General features: G+C 36.8%; 1 protein-coding gene across 4 annotated transcripts in view; it reads left to right on the top strand.

Moving 5' to 3' along the window:
• The first annotated feature begins 272 nt into the window (after window positions 1-272).
• DBF4 (DBF4 zinc finger) overlaps window positions 273-12885 on the top strand; it is a 30949-nt gene continuing 18336 nt past the window's right edge. For 2 of the 4 annotated variants that reach the window (XM_021689619.1, XM_044919968.1), the window contains exons 1-6: window positions 273-581; window positions 1832-2001; window positions 7981-8160; window positions 9414-9464; window positions 9950-10019; window positions 10226-10302. In XM_021689619.1, coding sequence (XP_021545294.1) covers window positions 536-581; window positions 1832-2001; window positions 7981-8160; window positions 9414-9464; window positions 9950-10019; window positions 10226-10302 — 594 coding nt within the window. In that variant the 5' untranslated portion in view covers window positions 273-535. Of the gene's footprint in view, window positions 582-1831; window positions 2002-7980; window positions 8161-9413; window positions 9465-9949; window positions 10020-10117; window positions 10131-10225; window positions 10303-12885 lie in introns of those variants that run through there. The other 2 variants (XM_044919971.1, XM_044919969.1) reach the window with 2 other exon arrangements.

The following is a 12885-nucleotide window of genomic DNA, read 5'->3' on the forward strand; positions in this document are numbered from 1 at the left end:
CTGTTGGCGGGCTAGCCTCCGGGGCTAACTGCATTCACTACGTTAGGTCAACAGGAGTCACAAGGACTCTTCAGGGAAGCGGAGGGACCGGAAGGCACGGGCGTAGAGCGGCGACCTGAAACCTGGAAAGTACCAACGTGGGGCAGGGGCAGGGGGCGGAGACGCGGCCCGTGGGGGCGGGGCGCGCGGCGCGAGGAGGCGGGCACGTGGGGGCGAGCGCGAGGAGGGGCGCGGCGCGCGGCGTGAGAGAGGGCGGGGCGCGCGTATGGGCGCCGCGTCCGCGTGACGCGTTTTCAAATCTTCAACCGCCGCAGCCCACTCGTTTGTGCTTTACCTCTTCCTTCTCCGCGCCTTGGAGTCGAATCCGGCCCCGGAAACCCGGACGGTAGACGCGGCATCTCTGTTGCGTGGGTGTGGTAGTCTGCGGAAGGGGAAGAGGCGACCGGCTGATAAATCGGCCTCGACGAGCTGTGTTTTCGTGGCCGCCCGGCGCGACACTCTCCCGAACCCAGCATGTAGGTGCCGGGCGGCTGCCATGAACTCCGGAGCCATGAGGATCCACAGCAAAGGACATTTACAGGGTATGAAGCCCCTCCTCCGCTGCAGTCCCTTTAATCCTTTCCTCCCCTCGTGGTTCCACCATTGATTCTTTAGTTCTCCCCCCAGGTCCCTGCTCCTTTTCTTTTCTGGCTTGTGCGTCCCTCTCTGTGGCCTGAAGGAAGGCTCCGTCCAGGGCTTTGCCTCAGAAAGGGAGAGGATCGCAGCGGGGCCCCTCGCGCGGTTCACGCTCCAGCCGCGGCCCAACATTGCCGGAGGTTGTAAAGCTAGAAAACAATGTGCGGACCCGGGACCTGGCCGGGCCTCGGACAGATGCTGAGACTCAGCTCAGGCCCTTTGAGGCTGCAGCTCTATCCTCAATTTGAAAGCAGAGGTGCTCGTGGCTTTTAGGTTCATAATTAAATTGGGTGATTGTGGGTGGGTTTTTGGCCTTATTTTTAAATTTATTTTTCTTCACTCATAAAGTTAAGGGATAGTATTTGTATTTCAAACACATCATTGCTGTTTTCAACATTATAGACAGAAACGAAAGCACATTTCCATTTTCGACTACTTTGGTAAGACATTACAGCTTCCAAGTGTTTTTTCTTTTTTAATATGTCTAGAATATATATGTCGTATATATATAGCAATTTTCAACGTATGAACAGATTGTGTTATGAAAGTTAATTTTTAAAGCAGTTGTTTCGATCTCAGATCTGTTTTCAAAGGAAATAATGAAGTGAATGGTGATTTGGCTCTTAAATGGACCATTTATTTCTTAATACATAGACAGACTGTAGGAAACTAAACCTTGGAAACTTTTGAGGACTAGGTCATCATGTGTAACAGGTTTCTTGTATAGGTAAGTCTTTAACATTTTAAGCCCGTTTTGAGTGTTCAGCAGAATGGCAGATGCTCCATAAATATTTCTGAGTAAATACCCCATGGAGTTTACATCGTAAGGAGGAAAATCTTTCAAAAAGGTTTTAGTTTCCACTGTAATACATAAAAACATGAACAAATACATAAATATTTACTGCAAATTCAACTATTGGCTGTGAACAATAATTATTTTACAATATAGTATCTGTTAAAACAAGTATGGTATTTTGGTTTTATCCGAAGTGGTACTACAAAGAAATACATTAAAATGCTATTGAGTTTTTAATTGGTGGGATTATAAAGATTTTTTTCCCCTCTGTGATATGATGCCTGTATAAAAAATATTTTTAAAACAGAAATTTTTTGTCTGCATAAAACTATCTAATTCTACATTTTTTTTAAACAACAGGTGGAATCCAAGTCAAAAATGAAAAAAACAGATCTTTAAAATCTATGAAAACTGATAACAAACCAGAAAAATCCAAATATAAGCCGCTCTGGGGAAAAATATTTTACATTGACTTACCTTCTGTCACCATATCTGAAAAACTGCAAAAAGACATTCAGGATCTGGGAGGGGTAAGTCAAAACTATATACACTTTGACAAAAAAGGAAAAATTTGTAACTAGTACTTTCTAACATGTAATCATTTTAGATTATCATATTGGGAAACATAACCATATAAGCACCAAGTTTAAAACTTTTATCAGCTGTTTAACATTAATGAAAAACTATTTGTTTTAACCTTTTGTAGCCTAATAGGACTTTCAGGTTTCTGTGATTTTTAGTCAAGTGTAAAGTTCACAAAGTATGAGAAATGTGACTCCCTCCTTTGTCCTGGTGGAACCTCTGATTGCCTTCTCATTGTAATGTTTGTATGTCCTCCAGATAGCAGGAACTCCTTGATAGTGGTTATTGGGGAACATAAATTTGTCTAGACTAGCATAACAGTAAGAATGTTATTTGCAGAACAAGGAGAACCTTTTTGAACCACAAAGAGTTGAATTACTCTGAGTGGTAACAGTCTCAACAGAATGAATGTCGTTGGGGAACAGAATTTGGGTTAAGAATATTGAAAGCTCTCTTTCCTAACTTATACATTGAGTAAATGATTAAGAAATTAGAAAATTTGAGTAAAATTCTAAGATTTTCTTACGAGTAAGATTAACATTGGGTAGGTTTAAGCAAGTGAGGTTAAGAATTTATTAATTTCTTTACTAATTCTTCCTATTTAAAAAAGGTTTTTGCTACACTTTGAATTTGTTGAATAATCTTTGAATAATCTGCCATTCCTGGAATAGAATTTTGCAGAAGAACATGTAGCAAATTTCTTAGAGTTGTTTATTGGTGTGATCTTCATTTATTTATTTGAAAGAGAGCGCAACACAGAGAGCATGGGCACAGGGGTTGGGGGGGGCAGAGGGGAGGGAAAAGCAGATGCAGGGCTGGAACTCAGGACCCTGGGATCATGACCTGAGCCAAAGGCAGACGCTTAACCGGTTGAGCCACCCAGGCGCCCCTTGTTACTCATTTTCTTAAAACATTGTCACATTGTCATAGCAGTATATCCTATCATATCATGATGACCATTCCTAAAAATCATGTTTTATAGGCCAGCCACCTTTGAATAAAGACTCCTTTTTTTTATTCATTTAGAAAGTAAGTGCTTAAGGGTCCAGAGAAGTAAAATGACTGGCCCAGTGTAGGATTAGCCTCTTAATTCCCAGAGTAATACACTATTACACCGTTTTGTTCCTCTAGCAATTAATGGCTACAAAACAGTTTCACAGCTTTCTCAAATATGATGAATAACCCATTAACCTTTTATGATCTAAATCAGTGATTTCAGGGGTGCCTGGTTGGCTCAGTCGGTTAAGCATATGCCTTCGGCTCAGGTCATGATCCCAGGGTCCTGGGATCAAACCCCGAATCGAATCGGGCTCTCTGCTCAGCTGGGGGCCTGGTTGTGCTCCCCCTGCTTGTGCTCGCGCGCTCTCTCTCTCTGTCAAATAAATAAAAATCTTTAAAAAAAATAAATCAGTGCTTTTAGATTTGTATTTTTAGCAGTAGAACTCTTCAAGCAAAATCATTTAGAAGTCTAATGTATAAAGCCAGTAAAAAGGAAACTGTTAAGGTAAAATAGCAGTTCTAGTTAGTACAGGGATGCGTGCCCTGCCCCCTTTTTCTCTCATTCCCACAGCAGTTCCTGAGGCACTACAAGAAACAAGTTTTGAATTAACTTATGCATTTCATAATAGTTGGGAGACCTTTTGGTTTTATACACTTCAAATTTTTATCATAAAATGGTTTGAAGTAGACCAATGAAGTGAAGAGCTTATTAAGAACATAAGTTTTCACATTTTTTCTTTGAGCTGTGGATTTTCAACTGAATTTGACTTGTTAACTGTACTTCTTAATTTCTCTTTTTAAAATTTTTTTAATAAAATTATGATCCCTCCCCACACTATTTTTCCAATAATTTAGTGATGTCCTGATTTCTGTTCTTATGACGTTACCATCTCTATCCCTAAAATAAAAAGACTTCTTTCTGATGATCTGTTACATAAATTATAAAGGAATCTTGATCTCTAGACACTTAAGAGTTTTAGGGTTCAACTTTAAGAATACTTAGTTGAATAGATATTCCTTGAAAGGATGATTCTTGTTACTTAATTTTTAGGATTACTTAGGCCCTTTACCATTTTGTAACTTATCTTCAGATTATAACCAGTGTTGTCTTTTTCTGTAATTGTCTACTTTGTGCATTTGTTTTCTCTACTCTTAATGAAAACATACCCCCATTTTCCTGGAGAGTACGCCTCTGACAAATTCAACCACTGAAAACACAGCAGTGAAGTCTGACATAGGGAAATATCTTTTAATAGTGGCAAGGAATGTAGCTGTTACAAAACCATCTAAAAAGGACATGGAACAAACCATATTTAGGTCCATATTTAAAATTCTGGGCTAAAATAAGGCAGTTGGAGAAGAATAGAGATGTAAGGGTAAATGCCTTGCCATAAATGAACTTGAAGACAGAGTTACTTGTTCCATTGTAACCTTGAGTGACTCAAAAATGTTTCAAGTTTACTCTTTAAAAGACCTAAATTCAACAATAGCTAATAAATTGAAGACCATGGTGAAACTAAGTTAGCACTTCCGGGGTGTGGTATTGTTTTGGTAGATTTCAAAAATGAATCTTATGTCCATCCTGCCTCTGATCTAGGTAGAGATTGCATGGATACAATTAATTGTAACACAACATGTAATATCAATAAGAGGGAGAAATTACTTCCAATTAAGAAATCTTGGAAGCTGTTGTACAGACACAATTTGAAGTCAGCTTTGAAGGATGATTATGATTTGTGCATGTGTAAATTCATTCAAAAATTACTCCACTGGCGTCTTTAATATGCTAGCACTGTTTTAGCTACGGGGGATGCAAAAATACATAAGATGTAGTCTACTGCTCTCAGTCTATGGGAACATCAGACACTTAAATCATTTACTGTATAGGTCAGTGCTTTAACAGAAGATATTGCCATTAAAATACATTGAAGCGGGGTGCCTGGGTGGCTCAGTCGGTTAAGCATCTGACTCTTGATCCCAGCTCAGGTCTTGATCTCACGTTTGTGAGTTCAAGCCCCACGTTGGGCTCCACACTGGGCACGGAGCCTACTTAAAAAAGAATATAGAGAAGAAAATGATTAACTTTGCCTTTAGGAATCATAGCAGAGATGGAACTTAACCTAAGTCTTGAAAGTCTAGTAGAAATATACCAGATAGAATGGACAAACTAAATAGAGGGAAGAATATATTTAAAGTTAAGTATAATTTGAGCAACTACTGACACTATAATGTGACTTGAGCTTGGGATTTAGATGGGAAGAAATAGCAAGAAACAATGTTATATCAGGGCTAAACTGTGAAAGATGTTTTATTTACTACTGAAGAAATACAACTCTTTCTATAGGAACTGGAAAACCAAAGGAAATGTGTGGTACTAGCATAAGGACATAGAGACTATTGCAACAAAATAAGAGACCCTAGAAGTAAACCATCGCATATATGGTCGATTGATTTTCAGCAAGGGTGCCAAGACCATTCAGTGGGGAAAGGACAATCCTTACAATAGCTGATGCGAGGAAACCTGCTGAAGAATGAAGTTAGACCATTATTGCACATCATATGCTAAAATTAATTAAAAATGGGTCAAGTTCTCAACATAAGAGCTAAAACTCTTAGAGGAAAGTATACAGAAAAGCTTCATGACATTGGATTTGGTGTTGATTCCTTGGATATGAAACCAAAGGCATAGAGAACAAATGAAAAAATAGATAAATTAGACTTCATAAAAATGAAAAGGTTTTGTGCATAAATGGGTAATATCAAGAGGGTAAAAAGACAACCCACAAAATGGGAAGAAAAAATATTTGCAGGGGCACCTGGGTGGCTCAGTTGGTTAAGCGACTACCTTCAGCTCAGGTCATGATCCTGGAGTCCCGGGATCGAGTCCCGCATCGGGCTCCCTGCTCGGCGAGGAGCCTGCTTCTCCCTCTAACCCTCCCCCCTCTCATGTACTCTCTCTCTCATTCTCGCTCTCTCAAATAAACCTTTAAAAAAAAAAAAATTTGCAGATCATATATCTGATAGGGTATTAATGTCCAGAAGGAGATACCATGTCACATCTATTAGGATGGTCAGTATCAAGAAAATATGTGTTGGCAAGAATGTTTGGAATTTGGAACCCTTTTGGGTTGGTGGAATTGTAAAATGGTACAGCTACTATGGAAAACAGAAGTTATACCCAAAAGAATTAAGAGCAGGGCCTTGAAGAGATATTCATATACTCATGTGCATAGCAGCATTATTCACAATAGACAAAAAATGGAAACAACCCAAATTTTCATCAACAGATCAATGGATGAACAAAATGGGTATACATACAATGGAATATTATTCAACCTTGAAAAGGAATGAAATTCTTACCCTTGATAAAACATGGATGAACCTTGAAAACACTGTGCTAAGCAAAATAACTCAGACACAAAAGGACAAATACAGTATTTAATATATATAATTCACCTATATGAATTATCTAGAATAGTTAAATTCATAGAAACAAAGTAGAACACGGATTAAAAGGGGCTGGAAAGAGGAGATGGGGATTTACATTTAATGGATAGTTTCAGTTTAGGATGATGAAAAAGTTCTAGAAATATACAGTGGTGATGGTTGCACAACATTGTAAATGTACTTCCTGTCACTGAATTGCATACTGAAAACTGGTTAAAATGATCGATTTAATATGTATTTCATCACAATTTTTAAAAATGTTTAGGAGAGTATGTTCCTTTTGAAAAATTGGAAACTCTGGCAATGCTAAGGCCACATATTTATGAAAATGAAGAAAGCATTTGATGTGTAAATTGTGCATTTATATCCCTGCTGGCCCTTGTAAGCATTTAAGTTGGTAATCCCTGAAATAAATAAATGTGGATATCTTATTTACTGGTTGATGAAAATGCTGCTCATAAAAAAGGGAAGTAATGATTTACACTTAACCAGGGGGGCCACTGGTATAAGCAGCAAATTCTGCTTAATGCTTAGATGGAATTAATTCATTTGTTATATACTTTGCTTCATTTCTTTTTATTATTCCCCTTTATGTTGTGAGATACTACAGAAACTAAATATAGCTGTTTAAAATATTATACAAATATTTCATTTATGAAAATAGTTATGATTAGTAGTATTTATTTTCTACTTTAATTTTCCTGCCCTTGGATGGGAATGATCTTTGATAACATTGACATCCGGTACTTGGGTTTATAAATTCAGGATTTAAGCAGTGGTTTTCAAACATTTTAGTAGGGAAATCATCTTTAGTCTTACACTCTAAGGGTAAGGGTCCCCTTCTTCTTATTATAGTCTTATGGTAAGATCTTAACTGATTTTGAACTGTCCTGCCCTGTATAATAGCCATCAGGTACATGTGGCTATTTAAATTTAATTAATACTAACTATATCGAAGAAAACTTAAAATTCACTTGCTCAGTCATATTAGTTACCTTTGTTACATTTTAAGAGCTGAGCAGCCACATGTGGCGAGTTGCTACCATATTGGGCAATGCTGATAAAGAACATTAACCATTACATTAAGTTCTACTGGACAGTAGTGCATTTAGAGCATGGACTTGAATCAGAATATCTGTATTCATATTCTGTTATTTACTACTCATGTAACCTCAACCAAGTCACTTTAATTTTCTTTTCCACAAAATGTGGATATTAGTAATATTAGTACCATGGTGTTGTTATATGGGTTAAATTAATTGGGATATATGAAGTACTTAAAAATAGTATTTAACATATGCTGGTTGTTATTGGAATGCCCATTGTACTTCCTCAGAACTCAGATTCAGAAGAACACAGTATAAAAACCACCAATTTTCAAAATATTGAAATGCATCAAATTGGTATTTTACATTGTACTTGAAATATGAAACAGTTTATGGTTTATATGGCTTATTTGAAAATACTTTGTTTTCCTTTAGCGAGTTGAAGAATTTCTCAGCAAAGATATCAGTTACCTTATTTCAAATAAAAAGGAAGCTAAATTTGCACAAACGTTGGGAAGAATTTCTCCTGTACCAAGTCCAGAATCTGCATATACTGCAGAAACCACTTCACCTCATCCCAGCCATGATGGAAGTTCATTTAAATCTCCAGATTCAGTAAGTCTCTTAAATGTGCTTTGAGACCTTCAGAAAGGCTGTAGCCTGAGGATCTCATGATTTTCAAGAGCAGACTGGCAGCAGAGTTCACTTAGGTAGAACAATATTTACATTATAGGTGGCTTTCCAATCGATAACGTTACTGTCCTATAGAAAGGTGATTTGTCTCCTAATACTTTGGGGTCATACTCTGCTAAAAAAATATTTTTTGCCTTTGGGGATGGCTTTTATTTTTAAGAGTTATTTACAACTAAAAAGTAGCAGCAAATCATTATTTAAAGTAGAAATGGAAACCTTTTCTTTGTTTCACAGCAGGAGTAAGCAAACTATGGCATGGGCCAAGTCCAGCCTGCCTGGTTTTTTTTACAGCCTTTGGGTTAAGCATAGTTTGTACATCTTCAAATGCTTGGGCAAAAATTGAGACTATTCTATGACAAATTAAAATTCAGATATCAATGTCCGTAAATGAAGTTTTATTGGAACACAGCCAGACCTGTTCATTTACATATTAACTGGTTGCTTTCCTGCTGTAAAGGAAGTACTGGATAGTTAGGACAGGTACTATATGGCCTGTAGAACCTAAAACATGTGCTATCTGGCCCTTTACAGAAAAAGTTTGCCAGCCCCTGTTTTAGGTACTGGTATCACATCTCTGTTACTCCATTGACAAGTTAGAAGATACAGTGAAGGATAAATTGGGGAGAGAGAAAAATAGAAATACATACAAGAAGAAAAGTCAAGGAAGGCTCATGTATTTTTTCACTTTAATGCTTTTTTGGAGGAACTAGTGACTAGTTCCAAATTAGTTGTTCCTCGCAGCATTTCAATTGCTTTTCCAGTGTTGTATTTAAAATGGGAAATACCAAAATATACATATGTATGTGTATATACAATTTACTCATATTTTCAAATTTTCATTTGAATACAAAATTAGAATCTAAACTTGTTAATTATAGACAATTTACTATAGAACTGAACTTTGTTATCATTTAATTATTTAGTTGCTCTATCAAAAAAAGAAGCAAACTTTTTAATAGATGTTATTACAAAGACCCAAAGGAAATCACCTTTTACTATACCTTATTGTGTTGATAGTCATTAAGACTTGTACAAATAAATTTTGTCTATTTTAAATTTTATATTAAAATTTATAGATTTTATCAATTTATTTTAGCTATTTTATATTTTTAAGTTTTTTTCCAATGAGGCACTGTGTTACAACTTTTTAATGTTTGAGCATATTTTTTTTATAGGTGTGTTTGAGCAGAGGAAAATTATTAGTTGAAAAAGCTATCAAGGACCATGTAAGTATGAAATTTAAAAATTTACTATATATATTCTATTAAGAACTCAAGTGGAAATGGAGATGTTCCTGAAATCTTCCTTTTCTCATTTTTAATAGGAAAAGCCTAAATATCAGCATGTATCTCATTTTACAAAGAACAGAATCTACTTTTCATGAAGAAACGTCTCCATCTTGTGGCCTTTTAAAATATTGCTGGAGATGTATGAAGTTTTTGGCATTTTTGTTTTTTAAATGAAATTTCTTGAAACTGTTAACTGTAAGACTACAGTTGCATTAATTGTCAAGCATATGGGAATATATTAAACAGGGTTAATTTATAAATTCCAAAAAGAAAAACTGATGTAGTGATTGCTATTTTAACTATATAGAGTCTGTTTTGAATACCTATCTCAGTGACTTTAACCTTCAAATATTTTTTAAAATTTAGCTCATTTAAATTCATAATTTTCTAGAAAAATTCTTAAGCCTCTTTTTATTTTACAGGATTTTATTTCTTCAAATAGTATATTATCAAATGCCTTATCATGGGGAGTAAAAATTCTTCATATTGATGGTAAGGATGTTACCAGTTTTTTTGACAGTATTTGTTAAAAGTATTAATTTGTGCTCTTTGGTTCCTGATTTTACATAGGGAGAATTCTGATAGCAAGAGATACCTATAATGGTAATTCTTTCATCTAAATCTAGTATGAAGAAAATAGCAGTGTTTAACTCCAGAGGTAAAAATGCTAATCTTAAGCCTTTTTTTTTTTAATGAAGACATTAGATACTACATTGAACAGAAGAAAAAAGAACTATATTTACTCAAGAAATCAGGCACTTCTGTAAGAGATGTGGTATGTTATTTTCCTTAACTTTTAAACTAATTAAAGAAAGTGATCAAGATTGATTTTTTTTTTTAAATCTATAAATTTTTCTTACCAAGTAGAAAGTATTACTTCCAGAATATCCTAAGGGTAAACCTTTGTGCTGTATTCATGTTTCCATTATTTGAATAAATTATCGTGTATCATTTAACTTTAGGATTTCCTCATGAGGTAAAAGTTGTTCCTGGGAGGATGGCATAGTTTTATTTATTTTTTCTTCTTTGGTTGTTGCTGCTTTTAACCAGCTACTTTAGTTCATTCTGAAGGAAATCATAATTGGCTTATTGCATGAAAGCTTCTAATATGTATAATATACTTCTTTCAATTGCTGTAGATAGCATATTTATAAATTTTTATAAAATACTGGGTGAATATTCCTTAATTGAAGTAGGCTAAATATATATAAATTATCTTTATTGCACTTTACAGATTTTTTGGACTGTATATAGAAATAAATTTATGAAAATGTAAACTCACAAGGACATTATGGTTTCAGAATACACCAGTATGTCATTTCTGTCTGTATACAGTGTATATAAATATATATTTGAAACAATTTTCGTGAGACATCGCTTATCCTTAATGTGATTCATGCCACTATTTCTATAGTATTCTATTTCCATTTTTAAAAAAATACTAGCCACAACTCTAAATTGATATTATATCTGCTAATAGGTCACAGTTCATAGTTTAAAAAGTATTCAGGGGAGCACCTGGGTGGCTCAGTCAGTTGAGTGTCTGACTCTTGATTTCGGCTCAGGTCATGATGATCCCAGGGTTATAGGATTGAGCCCCATGTCATTCTCTGTGCTCAGCAGGGAGTCGGCTTGAGATTCTTTCTCCTCCTTTCCCTCTGCCCCTCCCCCTGCTCACTTGTTCTCAAATCAATCTTTTTTTTTATTATGTTATGTTAATCACCATACATTACATCATTAGTTTTTGATGTAGTGTTCCATGATTCATTGTTTGTGTATAACACCCAGTGCTTCATGCAGTACATACCCTCTTTAATACCCATCACCAGGCTAACCCATCCCCCCACCCCCCTCCCCTCTGGAACCCTCAGTTTGTTTCTTGGAGTCCATAGTCCATCATGGTTTGTATCCCCCTCCGATTTCCCCCCCTTCATTTTTCCCTTCCTGCTATCTTCTTCCCTTTTTTTTTTTTTTTTTTTAACATATAATGTATTATTTGTTTCAGAGGTACAGGTCTGTGATTCAACAGTCTTACACAATTCACAGCGCTCACCATAGCACATACCCTCCCCAATGTCTATCACCTAGCCACCCCATCCCTCCCACCCCCCACCACTCCAGCAGCCCTCAGTTTGTTTCCTGAGATTAAGAATTCCTCATATCTGGGGCGCCTGGGTGGCTCAGTCGTTAAGCGTCTGCCTTCTGCTCAGGTCATGATCCCAGGGTCCTGGGATCGAGCCCCGCATCGGGCTCCCTGCTCCGCGGGAATCCTGCTTCTCCCTCTCCCACTCCCCCTGCTTGTGTTCCCTCTCTCGCTGTGTCTCTCTCTGTCAAATAAATAAATAAAATATTTAAAAAAAAAAAAAGAAAGAATTCCTCATATCTATGAGGTCATATGATGTCTTTCTCTGATTGACTTACTTTGCTCAGCATAATACTCTCTAGTTCCATCCACGTTGTTGGAAATGGCAAGATTTCATTCCTTTTGATGGCTGCATAATATTCCATTTTATATATATACCACATCTTTATCCATTCATCTGTTGATGGACATCTTGGCTCTTTCCACAGTTGGGCTATTGTGGACATTGCTGCTATAAACATTGGGGTGCATGTGCCCCTCTGGATCACTACATTTGTATCTTTGGGGTAAATACCCAGTAGTGCAATTGCTGGGTTGTAGGGTAGCTCTATTTTCAACGTTTTGAGGAACCTCCATACTGTCTTCCAGAGTGGCTGCACCAGCTTGCATTCCCACCAACAGTGTAGGAGGGTTCCCCTTTCTCTGCATCCCCGCCAACATCTGTCGTTTCCTGACTTGTTAATTTTATCCATTCTGACTGGTGTGAGGTGGTATCTCATTGAGGTTTTGATTTGGATTTCTCTGATGCCGAGCGATGTTGAGCACTTTTTCGTGTGTCTGTTGGCCATTTGGATGTCTTCTTTGGAAAAATGTCTGTTCATGTCTTCTGCCCATTTCTTGATTAGATCATTTGTTCTTTGGGTGTTGAGTTTAAGAAGTTCTTTATAGATTTTGGATACTAGTCCTTTATCTGATACGTCATTTGCGAATATCTTCTCCCATTCTGTCAGTTTTCTTTTGGTTTTGTTGACTGTTTCTTTTGCTGTGCAAAAGCTTATCTTGAAGTCCCAGTAGTTCATTTTTGCCCTTGCTTTGCTTGCCTTTGGCGATGTTTCTAGGAAGAAGTTACTGCGGCTGAGGTCGAAGAGGTTGCTGCCTGTGTTCTCCTTTAGGATTTTGATGGACTCCTGTCTCACATTTAGGTCTTTCAACCATTTTGAGTCTATTTTTGTGTGTGGTATAAGGAAATGGTCCAGTTTCATTCTTCTGCATGTG

The sequence above is a fragment of the Neomonachus schauinslandi genome, chromosome 12, assembly GCF_002201575.2.
Source record: "Neomonachus schauinslandi chromosome 12, ASM220157v2, whole genome shotgun sequence".
In the NCBI taxonomy this organism is placed as follows: Eukaryota; Metazoa; Chordata; class Mammalia; order Carnivora; family Phocidae; genus Neomonachus; species Neomonachus schauinslandi.